The following is a 22,430-nucleotide window of genomic DNA, read 5'->3' as shown; positions in this document are numbered from 1 at the left end:
TATGCCTCGTAAAATCATTTTTATTTAGTTATCGTCTCGTTTTAGTCTGAAAATAAAGGTCATTGATGATAACCATGACCAAAATTTTTCGTCAACAAAATAAACATTGCTCCCAGTTGGATATACCCAAAACACCTCCTCAATAATTATTTCTGTATAGTGTAGATAGTACTTTGCATTGTGACTGATGATGTATCTATTATTAGGTGCCATACAGGTGCCTTCATAATACTCACAACCCTAATGCCTTTGCTGAAGGACCTGAACACCAGTTGCTCAGCCAAGATGAGCAACATCATGTTTTACATAACATTACTTAGAAATATGGCAGGGAGAACCAGCATGTTTTTGATTTAAAAAAAAGTGTGTATTGTGCTCAAAAGTCATGAACTCATTATATTTGTACAGTGCTAAACTAGACATTGACATGGCATTGTGGACAGATGATATGCTAACAGTGCATAACAGTTATTTCACTTTCCAGCTTCTGGAATCAGGAAGAAATTGGATATCCTGTGCCAGGAGTTTTCAGCCATGGTCTATAATCAGGAGGTGTATGGAGGCACATCAGACTTCAGGAAAACCTTTGAAAAGCTGAAAGGAAACCGCTCAAACCTGGTGTCCGATATGCACACATTTGGCTGTTTCGATGCTACTATCCTGGCGTGGAAACATGGCACAGGCTCTCTGATGGGCTCACAATATCTGTAGCTTGTCAGAAATTTTTTATTGGAGGAAGGTGGCAACTACCAGCTGTCAGATCCAGAAAAAAACAGCGACCCAGGACCATTGATATAGTCAAAGAGAAGATCAAAAGTCTTTCACAAGATGTACAAAGTTACAATCCCAATTACCTTACAGGGGGGCGAGATGCTAGGCCACAATGCTATACTTTCATTTTCCATGAGGTGGTCTGCAGTTATTGCTTACAGTTGCTTTTAAAAAAATAATTGAGTTCACCTAAAACAAATGCTATTACTTACCTTGAATTTTAACAATATAATTTTAGGCATTTTTAAATAATAAAAAAAAACTTATACAAAGTATCTGTTACATACAATAATGTTCAACCTCAGTGGATGATCTGAATTGGTTGCAAAGGAGACTTACCAGTTGTTTGCCATCAATTTGTAATTTCTGACATTTGTGTGCTTGGGTAAATGTTTGTATTGCATTATTTTTCCATTGATATTTGCATACTCATTGATCGATGCAATTCATGTTCTGCAGCAAAGAGTTATTTGTTCCAACTAATTTTCATGCATGTTTTCATGCAAGTTGCCAAAATACCTTTTACAATATTACTTTATAAAAACATAAAAATTTCCAAATGAGAGAAGGTCATTCGGTCCATCAAGCTTGTTTGGGGAGAACTCAACTAATTGCTCAGAGTTGTTAAAATCTTACCTAGCTCTGATTTAAAAACCTGAGGTTTTATCTTGCACTACACAAACAGGAAGATTATTCCATATTCTAACTACGCGCTGTGTAAAGAAGTGCTTTCTCAAATCCAGCTTAAAATTCTCCAGCTAATTTCCACCTATGGCCATGAGTTCTTTAAAAATTATCATAAGACTTTTTACCCTTTTCACTACACTGATTGTATTCTGCTTGCTGCAATACATATGCCCTCTCCAGGGGGTATTCAACAAATCAGTGTTTTTTAGCCATATCATTTAGGCAAAATGAAAGGATTGTCCAACAGGAATGTCATTTACTCTCTTGCTTTATGACTGTTTTCACGTTTGGCTTTAGTTAGCCAGCTATCCGGGAAATTTTGCTTTGTGGAATACCCCCTGGTCTGCTAGAATATCATTGTTGTAGGCATGCGCCAACCCCGACCAGCTGAGTTCACGAACAAATGTAATATGCATATAAGAGTCCGCAAGCACTAACAAGCGGGCTTAATCGTGCACGAAAAAGTAACATTGAACTAGGCTTTAGTTACACCTCAACATGTATGAAACCTACGAGGGTAAGGTGCACGTGACAAACATTTTTTCCTCATTACTTCACCTTTGGTGTCTGATGACGTCAAATTCAAAATGGATGAAATCTCCGCTGCTACACACTCGGTGGAAATCTGAACTGCTGTTGAAACTAGCAGGAAATCCCTGCATTGTCAAGGTGAGTTAAATAACTTTTGTCGTGAGCAGCAGTCTTTGTCATAATCGTTGCGGTTGATGAGAGGCATCTTGTCCTGACGTAACTGTCGCTTTTCTTTATTTTACTACTGTCGGGGCCGAGTATGCGCACAGAATGAACTGTGTGATGATCGTACGCATGCGCGCTGCGTACATGTTTTCACACAAGTACTGTATTTATGTTACTAAAAGTAAACGTTTGAGTTGGCGGGGGCTAGTTACTGCCGGCTGTGGCGTCGCTTTTGGGAGCTTTTTCGAGATGTGTTTTTCTGTCAAAATGTGTCGACCTCAATTGGATCTGGTATTTAATGAAAAGGTTCGCGGTTTGAGCACAACTTGCATGAGAGTACTTCGTTTCATGACGCTTCTGTATAGTACAATACAGTACTCGGGCAGTAACGATTTTAATTTAATTTTGATCACATATTAACATGTCTATGTGAACAAAATTTTTAGTTAAGGGTTATAATATTTATATTTACTACGTTGATTTCATCCATGTATGAGGTATGAGCAATTGGGGCAAAAAAACAAATAACTTACAGTGAGCGTGTTGGCTTGTGTTTTTTTTTTGAGAGAAAACGAGTACACCAACCTAAACTGATTGTTTTATGGACACACAAATTTATTAGTGTATTGCATATTACCTAGTTCTTTCAGCCTAAATTATTGGATATTTGTACTGAAATTAAGGTGAAGTCGAACTTCAGGCAATGTGAATGGGCACCTTACTGAATATATTTAGTTTCTAACTTTACTACTACTGAAATTTGCTTCTAAAGTGCACACATTTTTATTAGGTAATTTATTCATTGCTATTCACTGTCCAGGGCAGCAAAACCTGTAGCTGCAGTAGATCTACATATTTCTGTGGATTTCACATATTCTGAGTGTTTTAGATGCCATTCATTATTGACAAATCACACCGATAGTAGTAGTCCATTGCACTGAAAAAAATAATTAGCTGATTTTACTCAAAAATTTAGTGCACCATTTTGCACCCTTGTTTTTAAGTATACTCTACTCTAGGTAACTTGTACTGAACAAAAAAACTTAAACTGACATTACCAAAGAATATAAATTCAATTTAATGTCTTTACTTAAATATTTTCTCCAGCCAATGAAATTAAGCAGGTTAATTTAGAGATTCTTAATATTCAAAGACAAATTAGAGTAGTAATCTGAGTTATTGCTATCATACATAATTAGTACTGTTACTACTGAATGTAGCAGGTGGATGTTAGCATGTAAAATAATTTTAAACATCACAAAATAACACAAATAAAATTCTTATTTGAAATCTGTATTATTTATTTTCTAAAAATACAAAATGGCATACAGCCTTTCCTTTAACAGCCAACGAAAATAAATGATAAAAAAAAAACACAAACACCATTTTTTTCCAACAAATAACAAATGTCTTTCTGGTACATAAGTATGTCTGCAACTCAAACACAAACTTGAAATGTAGTAAAATCCCCTTAACCACTGCTCACTGAAAACCTAAGTTTTAACTGAAACGCATAACAGTATGTTACATTATCTGTTAATATAATGAGTTCTGAGCAATTAGTTGGGTTCACAGCCATAAACTATTATAACACATTATTTCCCACTGTTGAGATCCAGTAGAAGTTTTTAGAAAAGTTCACATGCACACCTCAGTGGATTGGGATAACCCGGATGGATCACATTTATGAGGCCAAGAAGGATGACGCATGCATTTGGGATACTTTGTAATCCTACAATCACCTGTGTGTCCCCCCCCCCCCAAAAAAAAAAATCCCTGCCTCTAACAGACTATCATCTGCAGACCACCCTTTAATTACAATCTTCAGTGTGTGGTGTTTCAGGTCATTAGGGTTCAGTTCACCAACACTACAGAACACTGCAGGATTTGAAGTCAAAAGTCATGTTAGAAAAAAACTGAGTGGAACAATATTGTGATAGCAGTAACTACAGAGTTATTCCATATCAAATCAACCAATTTTCCATAAATCCTACACACTTCAGTCTCACAAATTCAGAATAAATACCATGTGTACCCATGCAGCCAATTCTGTGATGGGAGAGGGGTGTCAGGGTCAGTTTTTGATAATCTCAAAATCATTTATCAATAACTAAACCACCTAGCAGGCTCCAGTTTTGCATACTGGTACCTTTACAGTTATTCTATATAACAAAATCAAAATGACCACTTGGTGAGAGCAGACTTTAAATTGGAAAAAAAAACAGCTCCATCTTTGGTTTTGCCAGCTTGAAAACAATGTGCCTTGTGATTTATTTCTTTCCATGAAAAATGACTGATTGAAAAGTCAAATATCTGTTTCTGAGAGCTAAACATTGCTTAGCCAAAAATCTAATAAAATTTTGGAAATTTTAAGGGTATACTTTGACCATGCAGGGTAATCTGGGCCACATGTGTTAATTACGTAATGTGTCGGTTTGCAGAGTCTGAACCTGCCTTGTAGTTTATTTCTTGAGCTATGGACTTGTGAAATTTGTTGAGGCCAGATAAAATCACATCTGTAGTGGTAACAGAGGCACTTCAGGATGCAGCTGTGCTACACATGACAGTGAAAAGGTGTGGTAGATGTACACTGTACTACACTAACCTGGTAATGTGTGATGAGGTGCTCAACATTTTCAGAGAAGTGTACCATCAAGCCACAAATCACTACATCTCTATAGTTGTCCACACCAGCATCCTTAATGGAACATAAACAGACAAACACAAGAAGGTTATAGGTTTATTAAATCTGTTTATTTACTAATTATAGTAAATGCTAATAAATGCTTCATTAGTAAATATTTATTACCTGGTCCAGCAGCATCAGCAAGTCATGCATTTTTTTCCTCCCTTCGAGTCGTATAAACTTAGGAGTCTGTGTTTTTGTGTAGGTTAGAATAGAACTATGATTCCCAATCAATGGCTGTCAACCTTTTGAATTCTTCTTTCACCTGAAATACAATATTCAATCATTATTAACAAAACTGTCTGTGATTAAATAAATATAGAACCACATGAAGGATACAATCAATATTCACCTGTTTATATTCAGTGATATTCAGAAAACAAAATAAAAACCCATCCATCCATCCATTTTCCAAACCGCTTATCCTACTGGGTCGCGGGGGATCTGGAGCCTATTCCGGAAGCAATGGGCACGAGGCAGAAAATAAAAACCTTTTAAAGTTATTATTAAAATTACTGAAGCTACCTGGGTGACATCAAAAATTTAAGAACATAAGAACTATACAAACAAGAGGAGGCCATTCGGCCCATCAAGGTCGCTTGGGGAGAACTAAACTAATAGCTCAGAGTCGTTAAAATCTTATCTAGCTCTGATTTAAAGGAACCCAAGGATTCAGCTTGCACTACATTATCAGGAAGGCTATTCCATACTCTGACTACACGCTGTGTAAAGAAGTGCTTCCTTAAATCCAGCTTGAAATGTTCTCCCGCTAATTTCCACCTATGGCCACGAGTTCGTGTATTTAAACTAATGCTGAAGTAACTATTTGGTTGAACAGCATCCAAATCTGTTAGAATCTTATATACCTGGATCATGATTTAGCTCAAGTAAACGTTCCTCATATGACAATCCTCTAAGACCAGGAATCATTTTTGTGGCCCTATGCTGCACCTTTTCTAAGGCCACAATGTCCTTTTTAAGATATGGTGACCAAACCTGCACACAATATTCTAGGTGAGGTCTCACCAAGGAATTGTATAATCGTAGGATCACCTCCCTTGACTTATACTCCACACACCTGGAGATATACCCCAACATCCTATTGGCCTTTTTTATTGCTTCCCCACACTGGCGAGAATGGGACATGGAAGCATCAACATACATTTCCGGCCATCTTTTTTTTTCATCAGCTGTGGGGGATTTGCACGCGCAGCTAATGCTTGTGATTGAAATTAAAACATATTAACAATATTCATGTCAGTTGCTGGAAGGTCAATTTAAATACTATTCTAAACTCAACTCAATATTATTAAACAATTCGGGAACTATTCTGACTTTTTTAATTTTAGTGATCCACATCGCTGCGAGTTTATCTTGCTCTTAAATCCTACTGGTCACAGCCTTTTCATCACTGCACATGACCCTCGCGGTATACACAAGTTGTATCAAAAAATTGAATTCTAAAAACTAATCCAACTTGGAATTAGTGAATTTTCAGTTTCACTGCTGAGTCTACTGAGCCAACAGCAGACAAATTCTCGTCCAGTGAAAATACCTTTTTCAGTGTAGATGCACCCTAACAGATAATATACATGCTTATGTTTTGAACTCAAAATCCATTCTTTACCTTAAACACATTAAAATGAACAGTAAGTCTGCTCTTACTTGTAAAATTATTCGTTGGTAAGCATGTTCTTCAAATATTTTCTTCCCCTGAACTTTCTGTCGAGTGTAATCCCATGAAGTCTTAAAACATTTACTTAGACGTGCTCCCTTCTAGTGAATGTCGGCATTCCTCAAATTAATTAGCAGCGTTTGCACAAAATTTTGAGTATAATAAAAAATTCCAAATATTGGGCTACACATATATACTCTTCTAATTAAATACATTTAGAAAAATGGCATTTTAGGCAAAATCTTCTCATTTCAAACAGCAAAAATTACTAAGGCCAACAATCATTTTTTCAGTGTGGTTACTCATCAGCTAGAATTCTTATAAAATTTGCTAGGATTATCTCGCACCATAAATAATTATCCACTTTTGAAAAAAGTCATGGCATTAATTACAAGGTCATTCCATTTAACTTTAACAAATGGGCTTTGCATCATGTGTATTGCACCTAGCTACCAGAGCTAAGAAATGTTACTTTCCATTTGAATTATAGCATTCTACTCTGTGGGTAGCAAAAAACTATTCAGTGTTTTCTGATGAGAACTTATTTTTGTACTATTACAGCTATATATATATATAATTAAAATATTAATGGATAATTATCATACATTCTTATTTTAGGGGCTGTTTGTGCCATTTGGAGTCTGCTGGAGTCTTTTCTGTTTTCTGAGAAAATTGAGAACACAAGGCAATTTTTTTTGAGTGTAAATCTTTTTTCTTTTTCAAAGCAAATGTTATTCCATATAACTGATCTGAGCAATACCTTTATACGTCAATAGTAGCGCTGCCCACTTTGAAGGATTTGTTGAACTGAGGTGGGCATAGTTTAAGCTGGAAGTCTGCATTCTTATTTGTTTTATTTTGACCATGTGTGTTTAGTGTGTCACACCATGATACAAATATACAATCCATATGTGGCCATAAATGTTATCTAGTATTTGTATGTCAAACACTCGATGCTGAAGTATGTATTACCATACCCAAAACGTGGCATTATACCATATTACTTTAATACTGCCCAAGCCTGTCATTTGCATTTGAAATTTAACTATTCGTATTGACTACTAATGTACATTTCGTGGTGGAGACCATCCCACAAGAACCGTTGCATATAAAGCTTTAGGAAAAACAGAATTGTTTTTTTTTTTTTAATGTCACACTTCCTCGCCTCTTACCACAAATACAGGCACTCGTGCATGCATGCTATAGTTTGCATATTTACACGGGTGTCAGAAATGGGGGGAATAGGTGACTTGTCGCCCCCCCCCCCCAATATTGATCAGTTATATTTAGTTGTGAAACTACCCTAAATAGTAGAATTATATAAAAATTGTTAATGCCCATTAATACCCTAAATTTTAAATGATGAAATCTTTATTATGACCATAACCCCATTTGAGGTCTTGTTGGATTGTGGTGCCCAGAAATTTGACAGTTTCAGCTCTGCTAACAGTAGTGTTCCATATGACCAAAGGAGGTGGTGCTGGGGGATTTTTCCAGAAGTCAGTGATCATTTCCACTGTTTTTTGTGTATTCAAGTCTAAATTGTTTACATCACACCATGACACCAGTCGACTTGCTTCCTATCTGTAGTTGAATTCATCCCCATTTTTTTATGAGTCAAATCAGGATGGTATCGTTTGCAAACTTAAGGAGTTTTACAGATTTGATATTGTGAGATACAGTTGTTAGTGTTCTGTAGAGTGAATTCAAATAGAGAAGCGTGATTAGTCACTCCACAGAACACTTTTCCACTGCTCCAGAGTCCAGTGCTGCCAGGCCTTACACCACTCTCTGACGCTTGGCATTGCAGTTGGTGATGTGAGACTTGCATGCAGCTGCTCGGCTATGGAAGCCTAATCCAGAGCTTTGGTGACTTTTACGCACTTTGTACCTCAGCACTCCATGACCCCGCTGCTCCTTTGTGTGGTCTGCCACTTGTGACTGAGTTTCTGTTGTTCCTAAACACTTCCACTTTGCTGTAATACCACTTAGAGTTGACTGTGGAGTAGCTATCAGGGAAGAAACTTCACAAACTGACTTATTGCAAAGGTGGCATTTTGTGACAATAACACGCTTGAATTCACTCTACAGAACCACCCATTCTATCAAAAATGTTTGTGAACCTGACTGCATGGTTAGGTGCTTGATTTTATACACCTGTGGCAATGGGTCTGAATGAAACACCTGAATTCATTGAGTAGGAGGTCTGTCCCAATACTTTTGTCCATATAGTGTATCATTATCTTATTTTTAAATTGTCAGATATCGAAATTGATATAAAAAAATCCTGTATTAGTCTGACTCTAATTTAAGCTACTACAGAAGGACTTTCTACCGACGCCTATACTACCTACCTCAGTACGGTACACTGTAGTGATTACCATCTATTAATGTATGACATTGCGTAATTCAGTTTTTTGCCTGTTAGCATAATGAGGCGGTCTGCATGATACATGTAAGGCTACATATGGGCTGTAAAACTATGGTGTTGGACTACAAAATAAAATACACTGATGTATCAATTTTTATGCCCTGTATATCTGAAGGACCGTGATTCATCTGGGTTGAGACCATCAATAAGTTATGCTAAAACATTTTTTACTCTACTGTAGGGAACAAACCTTAGCAAGCTTTACAGTTTCAATAATTATTTAGTATATATTAAAATTTGAACTAGTATAAAACAGAAGTATAACTAGTTACAATTGAATTTCTGATATCAGAAATTGGATTTTCAACTATTTTAAAACTTTATTTCTATCAACAGTTGGCATTTTCACTTGTTAAAATTTAATTCCTGAGATCAAATTTGAACTAGTTAAACTTATTATAATATTGAGCTACAATTGCATTCCTGATGTCAAATTCCAGCTCCCATTGAAATACGTTTAAAAACAGAATTATAACTAGATACAATTGAATTTCTGATATCAAGAGTGAGACGAGTGTGTGGTTTCAGTGAAATGTTTTTTTGGAAGTTCAGAGCCTTTTATCTCCTGCAGGAATACCAACACATTTTACTTGTTTGAAAGCATTTTAACTTACTTGCCAATTAAGTATGTACTTCGCAACAAATTGAAAAATATTTACCTTGACTTCCACGTGCTTTTTTAAGGTCCAAAGTAGCATTTCAGGAAAAAAATCTTTTACACTTTTGGGTTGCTTATCTCACGACCACTAACATGTCAATGTTGTATTTTCAAGTAGTACAGTCGACTGTTCCATATCACGGCGGTTGTGGTTCAGTCCCCCCGCAATCTGGAAAGACTGTCTAAAATTCTCAATTTGTTACTCTGACCCTGCATTATATCAAATACCCATTGAGGATCAACTGTACTTGTACATACATTTTAAAAGAAAACCAAACTTGTTACTGCAAGCCCTTTTTTTTAATAACCAAATGGGTAAAGTGCAGTTCACAAGACAAACTTTGACCTTGAAAACTGAGACTTGGACTCATCTAAAAGTTGAATTTAAACAAACATTAGCTTTCCAATTAGCTATAGTTAAGCTTTTGGGAGTAAAAGTTGTTGCTCATACGACTCTGAATTAGCGATACTCTGATCAGGATTTTTATGGGCCAATCATGATTGCCAGTCACTGGAATCTGAATTGCCCAATATCAATTACCAGTTACCAGTCACAATGAATGGAAGGGATGGGGATCTTCCATTTAAAGTGTAACTTCACCCCCAGCTCTAAGCCTAACTCCACTCACTGCAAGGCCTAAATTCATGAATCGTCTGTTCTTTGAATTTTCTGTTTCAAAACTAAATCAGAAAAATGGAAAACAGCAGCATTTTTCATGTTTTCTGTTTTAAAATCAGAACGGGAAAAAGAGAAAACAGGAAATGCGAAAAACAAGGCTTCATGCTTTTGTTTTTCTGTTTGAAAAGCAAACGGGAAAACTGTATTTAGGGGAAATCAGGGGATGCCAGACGATATAACGTATTATATAATATAAAACACATACAGTGCCAACCAAAAGTCTGGAAACACCTACCCATAGAAAGGTTTATTTATACTATTCTCCACATTTTATGTTAATTATAAAGGCCTCAAAACTATAAAATAACATATCCTTATATATTAATGAAATATTGCTGGCAGACGAGCTTCATCTGCAGGTAGAGCAGCACAGCTGTGCTGGTCCACTAGCTACACCAGCACCAAACCAGCACTAACCAGCATGCGACACACGGAAGTGGCCAGGAGCTTCAAAGGTGCCCAGCTGAGACAGCCCAGGGACTTGTAACCTCCCCGACAGCAAAAAGTATCCGTCCCAAATCCAGGGCCAAATGTACAATAGTTTCTGGTTCAGATCTGGCAAACTGATCCAGATTGGTGTCTTTTGGCGCACAGGCCATGTCCGGCATGGATTTGCTTGCTGGCTCCAGCCCAACAGTGGGTCAGCACTGGGCCAGATTTAGCAGATATACCTCTGGTTTAACTCCTGGACTAAATCTGGTACAGGTCTGGAATATTCAAAATGATTAAGTTTTTATTACTTTGTGCAATTATCAATTATATTTCAATACAAATTACAATTCATATATGAATCCCATCCCTCCATTTTCTGCCAGTTATCCTGGGGCGAGTCGCAGGGGCATCAGTCTAAGCAGGGATGCATAGACCTCCCTCTCACCAGCTACCTCGTCCTGCTCCACTGAGGGAATCACAAGGCATTTCCAGGCCAGCCAAGAGTGAGAATCTCTCCAGCATGTCCTGGGTCTGCTTTGGGGCCTCCTCCCAGTTGGACGTGCCCGAATTACATCCCCAGGGAGCCATCCAGAAGACATCCTAGACAGATGCCCAAACCATCTCAACTGGCTCCTTTCGATGTGGAGGAGCAGCAGCTCTACTTTTGAATCACTCCAAAATGGCTGAGCTCCTCACCCCATCTCTAAAGCTGAGCCCAGCCACCCTGCAGAGGAAACTCCTTTCGACCACTTGTATCCGCAATCTCATTCTTTGGGTCAATACCCAGAGCTTATGACCATAAGTGGCTCAACTCCCTCTTCACCAAAACGGAATGGTACAGCGTCTGCATTACTGCATTACTGCAGACGCTGCACCGATCCTATCAATTTCCCACTCCGTTTTTTCCTCACTCGTCAACAAGACCCCAGGAAAACTCCTCCGCTTCAGCCAGCAAATTATCCCCCCACCAGGAGAGGGTAATCAACCCTTTTCCAACTGAGAACTATGGCCTTAGACATGGAGATGCTGATCCTAATCCCAGCCCCCGTCACTCCACTGCAAACTACCCCAGTGCATTTTGCAGGTTATAGCTTGATGACGTCAGCAGTACCACATCATCTGCAAAAGGCAAAGGTTCTGAGGCCCCTAAACCGGACCCCTCTACCCCTTGGTTATGCCTAGAAATCCTGTACATAAAAATTATTAACAGAATCAGTGAGAAGTGACAGCCCTGGCGGAGTCCAAGACCCATTGGGAACGAGTCTGACTTACTGTTGGCAATGTGAACTGAACTCTAGCTCCTTTAGTGCAAGGATCTTATGGCCCGCAACAACGAATCCCGTACCCCAAATTCCTGGAACACCCCCCAAGGGACACTGTCATATGCCTCAAGTCCACAAATTCATGTAGACTGGTTGGGAAAAATCCCATAAACCCTCCAGTACCCATCTGAGGGTGAAGAGCTGGTTTACTGCTCCACAACCAGGACGAAATCTACATTTTTCCTCCTGGATCTGAGGAACAACTAATGGATAGACCCTCCTCTCCAGTACCCCAACAAAGACCTTCCCAGGGAGGCTGAGGAGTGTGATCCCCCTAAAGTTGGAACACATGCTCCGGTCCCCTTTCTTAAAGATTGGGACCACCACCCCAGTCTGCCAGTCCAAAGGCACTGTCCACAATGTTGAAGAGGTGTGTCAGCCAAGACAGCCCCACAACATCAAGAGCTTTCAAGAATTCAGAGTGAATCTCTCAAAATTTTCCTTCCACCGCCTGACTATATCCTTAGTCGAGGTTCTTCATCCCTTCTGTAAATAGTATTAGTGAAGCCCTGCTTCCCCCTCCTGAGTCCTCTCACGGTTTGCCAGAATCTTTTCGAGGCCAAACGAAAGTCCTTCTCCATAGCTTCACCAAACTCCTCCGTTCAGCAACTGCCAGAGCCACTTCCTACTTGGCCTGCAGCTACCTGTCAGCTGCTTCAGAGGTTCTGCAAGCTAACCAAGCTCTGAAGGCCTCCTTCAGCCTGTTAGCTCTTTTTACCGCTGGTGTCCACCCCCGGGTTCAGGGGTTATCGCCGCAACTGGCACCAACCACCTTATGGCAACAGCTTGTCAATGCCGCCTCGGCAAATATAAAAATAATGTAAATGAATTTAAAATGCATATGTATTTACTTTTCAGCATTTTGTAATTTGTGTTTTTGCTGGACGGGAAAAATATTTTAAATGCTTAATAAAATGCCATTTTAAGAATATTCATCACCAGGATTGCAGGGTTTTAAATATAACCTATCACAATCTTGGGCAGTAATCCAAGGAAAGAAGCTGCTTTGATCAGTGCAAATTGCCTATTGTTGACTGAATGTCAGTACAAGACAGAAAAATACAGCAATTTACACTGTGCTCTAGAATTTATGAATTAACTTAATACTAGTGGTATTCTAGTTCATTTCAACAGGCATGCTCAGGCAGTGGCATCTTGTGGGTTGTCATGTGGAAGACTTCATTAGCTATAAATCAGGTTAGCTACTTTTGTTCCTAAGGACACAATTATTTTGTTACAGCTAACACTATTAGTACAGCTAACTTGTCATATATTATAATGTACTGTATATTATCACAACCGTTACATGGTCCCGTTTTTAGCTCCTAGGATCGTGGAGGCACACAAACCCCTCCACCATGATAACCATTGTTTTATTTAATCAAACGAACTACATTTAGGTTGACATGTTGTAGTGTCCAATTGATTGAAATTGTATGTAGTGTGATAATTGTGTATGAAACAATAGGGACACAATCTCGCAACTTGGGTAACATCAGACAAACAAAACTTAGGGATCCGCCTATGATAATTATTCATAATAAAGTTTGAGGGGCATGTAAATTACGGGAATTTACCAGGATTATTTATTATTATTATTTATTGATGATTACAATAAAACAGGAGAGCACCAGTAGATGGCCGTATGGGGAAAACGGGAGTGTTGTCAGGTATGCAGGCATCTTGTAATTATGAGATCCTTTTTATTCTTTCTTATGGCACTCTTAAGGCTCCATATCATACAGACAAAACCGATCAGACAAATTAACAGCTTGTTCTATGTCTTCTTACTATCAGTCCGCACGTAACTGAGGTCAATTCAGTGTGCATGCAGATCATGTGAATAACATATGAACCTGATAAGTGAAGTAGTCCTATGTCTCACAAAGTAATTTTATCGTATGTATCAATCATTTTGTTATGTTTAATTATGAAAATGTGATAAACAGTGCTTGTTCAATATGAATATCACGTTTCTTTGTTTTAAAATGATATTGTTCTTACATGATTTAGTAACATTTTGTGGCTCATGGCACTAAAAACTTTGGAGAGGAGTCTAAATTGATGCTTGCTTATGCCTTGTTGTCTTTGTCTGAAATCTGAAAGTGTCTCTCTTCATTTTCCAACAGGCAAAATGGACAGTCTGGTTCACTACATTAATCCAGTGCATATCTCCTCCTTATTAAGTGTGCTCAATGAACAGCGATTGAATGGTCGGCTCTGTGATGTAATAATAATTGTGGGTGACCACAAATTTCAGGCTCACAGGAGTGTTCTTGCTGCAAGCAGTGAGTACTTTCAGACCATCTTTAACAGTGGAAACACTCAAGGACAGTCAGTTGTCCAGCTTGATTTTTGTGACCCAGAAGTCTTTGAGAATGTGTTAAATTACATCTATTCCTCTTCACTGTTTGTGAACAAAGGATATCTGGCTGCCGTTCAAGAGATGGGCTGTAGTTTGGGAATCCAATTCTTGAATAATATAATGGAAAAGAAGCCTCAGGTTTCTTACATTGTGTCTAAGAAGAAGATGTTTTCCGAGGGCAATGAGGGTAGCTTTACTTCAAGGAATGTCATTGTTGGCCAGAATCATAGTGATAATCCTGTAAATAGTTTTTCTCATATTGAGGCTATACATCTACATGGGAAAACTCCATCAGAACACGCAATAAGAAAGCAGACTGTTCTACCTATTAAAGAATCCACACAGCTATCTGTAACCTCTTCTGTATCTTTAATTGATTTGCAAATACAGCATAGACAGTTACCCTCAGATACTATAAGCCTGAGTGACAATCCACAGCTGACTGACTGCAAAGAAGCAAATCCAGGCAAGAGAAATCAAAAGTTTAGACAGACTGACAGAGTGGGTTTTCTTTTCAAAACTCCTTTGGCCAAATCATTATCGATAGATAATCCCGTATGTACTACTCTGTTTCATCTTGATAAAAGAAAGAAAATAGAATCACCAGAGAAATCCCCTAATATAGAAGCAAGCGATCAACTGGGAGATCTTTCTGATGTAATACAAGTCACTGTTGGGGATGATTTGCCTGTTGATGTTAGAAACTTAACAGTGAGCTTTGATGAGCTGAATGAGGAAGACGAACAAAGAAAGGCAAGGTTATGCAGTGAAAGTAGCTCATTAAAAAAACCAAACGGTGTTAATGAACACAGCTTTTCATCAGAAGGCACTAGGCCTAGCATCACAGCCGATAAGGCAAACAATGACATGCAGAAGGAGCTAAAACAGAACAGAATTTTCAAATGTCGGAATTGTTTAATGGTGTTCCGGTCCAGCACTGGACTATGCCGACACATAAACATGTTTCACAACCCAGAAAAGCTGTATGCGTGTCACATCTGTAATAAACGATTTCACACCAACTTCAAAGTATGGACACATTGCCAGACGCAGCATGGAATATTGCAAGATCCAGCTCCTACTACTAGCTTCTACACAGGCATGGATGACAGATTGTACAGGAAGTCTGCTGGTTTGGTGCAAGAAAGAGAATTAAAGAAAAGGCCATGGGGCCTTAAGTCTGGAAGCCTACAGTCTCAAATAAATCATAAATATCATCTTAGGTCAAGGTCTATAATCAACACCTGCCCTCAGTGTGGAAATACATACAGGTTATTGTCTCAGTTCAAACGACATTTAATGTTGCACCATTGTGTGAAATCTGAAATCCTGAATGATGTGAAGGAAGCGTTACCCCAGACAGATGACCATGAGCTTCATTCTCAGAAGGACGAAAACCAAGATGTGAGTTCTTGTAGTGTCTGCAGTGAGAAATTCTGCGCTAAGTATGAGCAGGGAGAGCATGAACAAAGATGTCAAGCAGCAACGGGTCCACATTGTGGCCCTTTTGACTCCTTCAAAAAGAAGCCAACTGAGATCCACTGTGAGTACAAGAACTTGTCCTGCCACAAATGTAAGCGAACTTTCCAGTCCACCTTCAGCTTATGGCAGCACCAAGTAGAGGTTCACAGTCAACCAGAAACCAGAAAGGAGCCAGTGTCTGTTTATCATCAGGATCACAACAATGACGCAGCCAGTGGCATGAAAGCTTGTGGTTCTGGAGAAAATGCTGACCTTGATTCTTTTAAGCCAGTGATATTTCATCCTGAGAGCAGTTCCATCCCAAAAACTGAGAGTTTGCTCTCACTCCAGGAAGAAATAAAGGTGGAGGAGGAGCCATCTAAGGAAAACATTGATAACAGCTGCAGCCATGGACCGAAGACCCTTGAGCTAGAAGAGTCTAGCCAGTGGTCATGTGAAAAATGCGGCAGGCATTTCAGTGGCTGTAAGCAACTGGAGCGCCACCAAGAGCTGCTGTGCTACATCAAACCTTTCAATTGTCATATATGCCAGAAATCTTTCAGAACCAATTTCCGTCTCTGGAGTCACATTCAGTCGCACACACCCAATTCTGAGTCAGCATCCAAAAAGAGAAGAAAAGATTTTTCCTCCAATTCCCCATCTCTGCCCCTCCCATCAGAAATTACAGAAAGTGTGTCTGTTGCTATGGGCAGGAAGACGGAGGAAAATGCAGCAGGTGAACTCCTACACAGTGGCATCTTGTGTGACACTCTGAGCCCTTCTAAGCAGTCCGATCAAGTGAGCAACCATGCTCCAGCACCCTCATCCTCTAAGAGGCACCACATTTGTAAACTCTGCCGTCGCAATTTCAAGACTGCTTTTAGTCTTTGGAGCCATGAGCAAAGTCATTCCAATCATTGAATGTAGTGCATAGCTTTTTGATGCATCCTGGGTATTCCAACTGACTACCAAATGTTTTATTTAAATTTTTTTCTCAGTGATGTTGAATACAGTAAAACATTTTGGACTTCAGTGTTGTCAGTGAGAAGAAAACCGTTCTCATTTTGTAGTGCTTGTTTTCAACCTTATTTTTGGACTCAGTGACTAAAGTAAACTGTCATGGGTGTTTCTTATTTACATTGTGTCTAGTATTTGAATTTTGAGATTTAATGTAAAACAGATTTACCATGAAACTGTCCACACTGATTTAATCCAGTTGTTCAATGAGTTGTTCACAAAAATGTTCATAATTTATGGTACAGTAGAGCCCTTTCTGAAGTGTGAATATGCAATTACTGCAATTTGATATTTAAAGCATTAAAAATGTCCACTGCTTTTGCACTTGTTTCCCTTAAATAATTCATTCACTAATGTAACATTATTTTCTGAAATGCAGTTAAAGTGGTATTTGATGTTTTTGTTGTTTGTGCCTCATTTATTAATTACGGAAAATAAAGTGCTTTGGACTGAAACTGGTGTGCATGCCCTATGAATTCTAATGATTTTTGTGGAGCCTAAAGACACAGGGTGTAAAGCAGGGGAACAGCTTGGAAAAGATGCCACTCCACCACAGGCTACACGTGTACAGGGTTGCCATGGGTCACAGAAATTTGTGGAATATCATGGAATTTAAAAAAAAAATCTATTCCAGAGATGGAAAATCAGGTGATTGGATCATTTTTTGGGCCGGGAAATTTTTTCTTATTACTTTGTTTTGTTTATTATCGTTAATTATTTTGCATAATTCGGTTATTTCACACCTTTCCAATATTGCATAAGTGGCTGTTATTGGTTACTTTGATTTTTATTTTTTTTTAATTTTTGATGCCCATTTATTCCCTCCCCACCCATTAACAACTGGCAGTTACACGATACTGTATATCTTGACTGAAGTATCTGCTAACAATAGCAAACACCCCCTTAAATGTACATTTCAAGAACTTTGGCTACAGAATAGCAGAAACATGTGGGCACCAATATGTCCACTAACTTGCGGTGAATTCTCTGACCAGTTTCCTGCTCCATTTGCAAATGGGGGTCAATCAGCAATTACCTGGAGAGCTAGCAAGGTAATGTCCATTTACAGTCCGGTACGACTGATTTTCTAGCAGGTTCTTGGTCAGTCAGATTTCTCAGAGCACATCTGTTTTTAAGGGTTGTTTTTCTTCCTGCCAGAGTTCTGGCTAGGCTACATGTGTCTTGGTGGTAACTGGATATTATTTTTCCTTCTTTTTGGAGTAATAAAGGGTTTGGTCTCCTTCACAGATGAAGAATTTGCCTCTTTTCTTGCATCTTACCACAATTTGGACATTTGCGTTTACAGATACAGCCCCCCTGGGGAATGTCTAGAAAAGCTCAGGTTGGCAGTGCATGTCTTAAAGGGGCTTTCGAGTGGGAACCCTGCATGCAGAAACGCACATTATGGGCAGTTTAGAAAAACCAGGGGCAGTATGGAAAAAACATGTCAGAGTGATGTTTCACTCTTAAGTGTGTCAAAATTCTAAGACTGATGTGAGTTTGCTCTTACTCTTAGAATTAGGAATAAATGGCATGCATAAAGGTTCTTAAGTGTTAAGACTAGGTCCACACACGAGACCACACACATTCCAGCAAAGAAAGGATCTCCTGCAATTATATGATAATAATGAATTGTTGAAAATATATAGGCATTATTTTTGTCAGTGACCTAATAAGAGGTACAATACAACCTACTTCACGTAACAATGCACTAACTGCAGAAATGAAGGTAATAATGACCCTACATTTTTCAGCAGCCGGGAAAATGCATGGACTGTGGTCCCTCGTACTTGACAGTGAGTAAATAAATATTACTGTGATGGTCCTGATGGCACCAAATATAGTGAGGCAGTTCATCGATTTTCCAACAGACATCTAAACCCTACAGCAGTAGCAAGCGGCTATTATGAGAATTGCAGGCTTCCCTGACGTTGTTGGAGTCATCGATAGCACTCGTGTGTGTCATGCCCGGCTCGTCCGCTCCTCGTGTGTGCCACGCCCCCTGCCTTCCCACGTGTATTTCCTTGATTGTACCCTGTTGTATCTGCTTACTTTGATTAGTCTTGTCTGGTTTTAAGTCCTGGTCTTACCTGTTAGCATTGTCTGTCATTGATGTTAGTTGGCGTTACATGTCCCATGCTCCCTGTCCGTATTAAATCCCTGGTTTGCCCCGACTTCCGCCTGTCTGCCTGCTTCCTACCCGTTCGCCTCGCACGATCGCCGCTCTCCCCACGCCAGATCGTGACAGTGTGCATAATAGTTCCATCTGTACATGAAGAAAAATACTGAAACGGAAAAAGATGCCACGCTATCATTGTTCAACTTGTGTTTGTTACTAAATGTACAATTTGGACCTTGTACCAAAATGGCTAGGGACCATACATGATGCCCGCATTCTTTCTGAAAGTGGCTGTTAGATAAATTATAAATCAACCTCTCTGATAATAGAACTCTGGACCTCTCAGTTGATGAGTAAAGTAATCTCTTATATTCGAACAATCCAGCAAAGCGCTCCCGTCACACTCTGACACTCGATACCAAGTCACCCTGAGCACAAACAGCAACCAGCTGATAAACCATACCTCGCAATTCCCTACTAGGACTTCTAAGTCCTGATTGGTCACAAAACACCAACAAACTGAGCTCAAAAATATAACAAACTCAATTCTCCGGCTCTATTGGTTCACCTTGGTAGCAAGATAAAATCCACCTGTCTTACTTGATTTACCGGAATCTGTCTCGGCTTCTAGACTCTACTTGAGATATGTACGTATATAGATATTGATTATATGACATTGAATCACTTAATGTTTGGGTGTTCCATTGATCAATGATTAATACATTGACATATTGTCATTGAATCACTGCAAATACATGGTTAACATATGATTAGTATGATTAGCATGATTACTTATACATTGCACTACCGCGTAATATATTATATATTGTCCACTGCAACTATTTTATAAAGCTAGAACTCTTTGTGCACCAGTTGGGGCAGCTTCAAATCTCTTCCTTCAGAGTCAGAGTCAGAGAGTTTTATTGTGAATTCCTTTACATGTACTAGCCATATAAAGATATCGAGATTACGTTTCCCACTGTCCCTTGCGTACATTAGACAAATAATACAGGACGGGACGAACTATAAAGTGCACACCAAATTCTAACGCTATTTCTAAACACTAAAAATACAATGGACAGACAAGACAGGACAGACAAACAAGTGTCAAAGTACAGCACAACAGTATAAGTACAGCACAACAGAAAACATGTATGTACAGTAAGCAGTGAGTAAACGGTAAACAGCATGTAAAGTGCATGGATTGTAGCAGTAAACATGTAGGTAGTAAACAGAGAGCGAGAAGCCGCTGCATATACGCGCGCCGCCATCTTGGTAAGCTGCAGGCGGTTTCTCCCCCGCTCCGTTGTCTGCCTCTCCAAGGTCCGAGCTTTCTTCAGGGTCTGCGGAACTAACTGCATGCAGCTATCACGAAGCGAGGTCACACAGTATTCACAACAATCTCTTCTTGCCTAAGGCGTAAGACATAACAGACCTAATATGCCTCCCCTCCCGAACCTACCAATGTCTAATTTTCCTTCCACATGGCCTCACTGCCTTATTTAATCAAAATATTGTATTTCCTGGGTGTTATCTCCTGGGTGACTCAGGATTCTCATTAAAGTGCTGGTTTCTCACCGCTTAGAAGACCACAAGGGGAACAACAAAATTATAACTGGTAAGTATAGAAATAGCTATATAGCAATAAATACAATAAATGTCTGACACAAATTTTGCTTAATCACTATTGCAAATGTAGTGCACACAAGGCTACAAAAACTGGTTGAAAGAGGATTCAGACAGTTAAAAAGTCTATTCCTGTCCCTCACGGAAAAATTAGACATTCCCCTCTTTGTGCAGGTCTCATCATTACAGCTTGTAGTATATTGTGCAACATTTGCAAAGTTTGCAATCTTCCACTGCTGGGTGATGATGACACTAATGATGACAGCGACAATGATTCTGATGAGATTAATGGTAACACCAATGGCATGCAGACAGAGCATCAAGAAGGGACTGCTTTGCCAATGTTCATTTTGGTTATGTAAACCTGGCTGTAAATGATGCACCATGCAAATCATTTACACATTCTGTTATTTAGAGCAACACAGCACATTTATTTAGACTGTGTTCTTTTATATTGCAAGTTTCAGAACATAATATTCATTTTGAATTTCTAACAAGCTTATTTCTAATTTAAAATTTTTTCTTTGTAGGAACTCAATGTCGTCCTCAGGGTCATGTCCTGTGACTAACAATCATAACAAAGGTGATGTGAGGTGTATAAACAATGAAAGAAACCTGTAGCTTGCATGCTTTCTTTGTAAGCTACTCTTTCCTTAGGTGAGGTAGATAAAACATACCACCTTCCTCTGCTGAACGACTACTATGAGGAAATGCAGCATTTATGGAGCTTGCAATGGCTTGGCAAGCATTTTTTTTTGTATTTGTTGTAACATTTGGGCCAAATTTTCCTCGCACTACTTTCTTCTATTTAAGCACCAACTGTGCCAAGGGGACCGTTTCATTTATTTATTTAGCCTAGTTTGGATTACTTTTAGAATCCATGTTTTGAGATTACTCCAGTTTTTCCTGTCAGGGACAGCACCCGTCTGCCCCAACCTTTTGTGTCTCTTTCCCTTTTGGCCAGCAGGTGTTGCTGTCCACCCCGTCCTCCCTGTGTCTTTCAAGTCCTTAGTGTGTTACTCTTGTTCCCCAGATTGCTGCGTGGTGTTATGGGCTGAGTGTGTTGCTATTAGCCTGTTAGTCGTGTGTTCAAGCCCAGTCGCCTCTGTTATTGTGTTTAATATATTTGGTTCCCTAGTGTTTCCTTTGTATTAGTTTTTCTAGTTTGTGGTTGCATTCAGTTTTTGGTGTTTGCTTTTTGTCCTTGGTTGTGTTTTACTTGTCCTTGTTGTTTTCCCAGTGTTAGATTCTGTTCTCCAGTTTCCCTGTCTGTATCTGAGTTCAATGATTTAGTTTTAGGTTCACCTATGTGTTGTTTCCCTGAGCCTCTTGATTGTTCTATTCTGTAGCTCATTATCCTGTGCCCAGTGTTGATTGGTTAACTGATTGTCTTACATCTGTTCTTTGTATGCCCCATTTTACTATGTATTTACTCCTGCGTTCGATTATCTCCCTCTGAGTTGGAAGTCCGATGAAAACGTCATGAAAAACGTCACCTCCTTTCTGATGCCTTTCTGATGCCTCTTTCTGATCCCTGTGTCGCCATATGGCGACTTACACAGTCAACAGTAATTCCATCCATCCATCCATTTTCCAAACCGCTTATCCTACTGCCGCACGCTCAGCCCATAATAACACACACTAATTGGGGGAGCTGGGGAAAGACACTAAGGACTTGAAAGAAACAGAGAGGACAGGATGGCTAGCGACACCTGCTGGCCAAAAAGGGAAGAAAGGTTGGGGAAGACGGATGCTGACCCATAATATCTACAAAATATACATCTATTAGTGGAAATTGATTAGTA

The 22,430-nt window shown here is 39.1% G+C and overlaps 1 protein-coding gene across 2 annotated transcripts; it reads left to right on the top strand.

The window, feature by feature from the left end:
• The first annotated feature begins 1,988 nt into the window (after positions 1-1,988).
• LOC125712380 (zinc finger and BTB domain-containing protein 21-like) lies at positions 1,989-17,335 on the top strand. 2 transcript variants are annotated; one of them, XM_048982373.1, is made up of 2 exons: positions 1,989-2,127; positions 14,167-17,335. In XM_048982373.1, exon 2 carries the CDS (start codon positions 14,172-14,174, stop codon positions 16,782-16,784), a length of 2,613 nt encoding a protein of 870 aa, XP_048838330.1. In that variant the 5' UTR covers positions 1,989-2,127; positions 14,167-14,171; the 3' UTR covers positions 16,785-17,335. The 2 variants fall into 2 exon arrangements, with proteins under 2 accessions (XP_048838330.1, XP_048838329.1); XM_048982372.1 differs by having other exon boundaries at positions 2,035-2,127; positions 11,099-17,335.
• The last annotated feature ends 5,095 nt before the right edge of the window (positions 17,336-22,430 follow it).

Source organism: Brienomyrus brachyistius, chromosome 17 (assembly GCF_023856365.1).
Source record: "Brienomyrus brachyistius isolate T26 chromosome 17, BBRACH_0.4, whole genome shotgun sequence".
NCBI lineage: Eukaryota > Metazoa > Chordata > Actinopteri > Osteoglossiformes > Mormyridae > Brienomyrus > Brienomyrus brachyistius.
The sequence above is the reverse complement of the archived record's forward strand: the minus strand, read 5'-3'. Positions and strand labels throughout refer to the sequence as shown.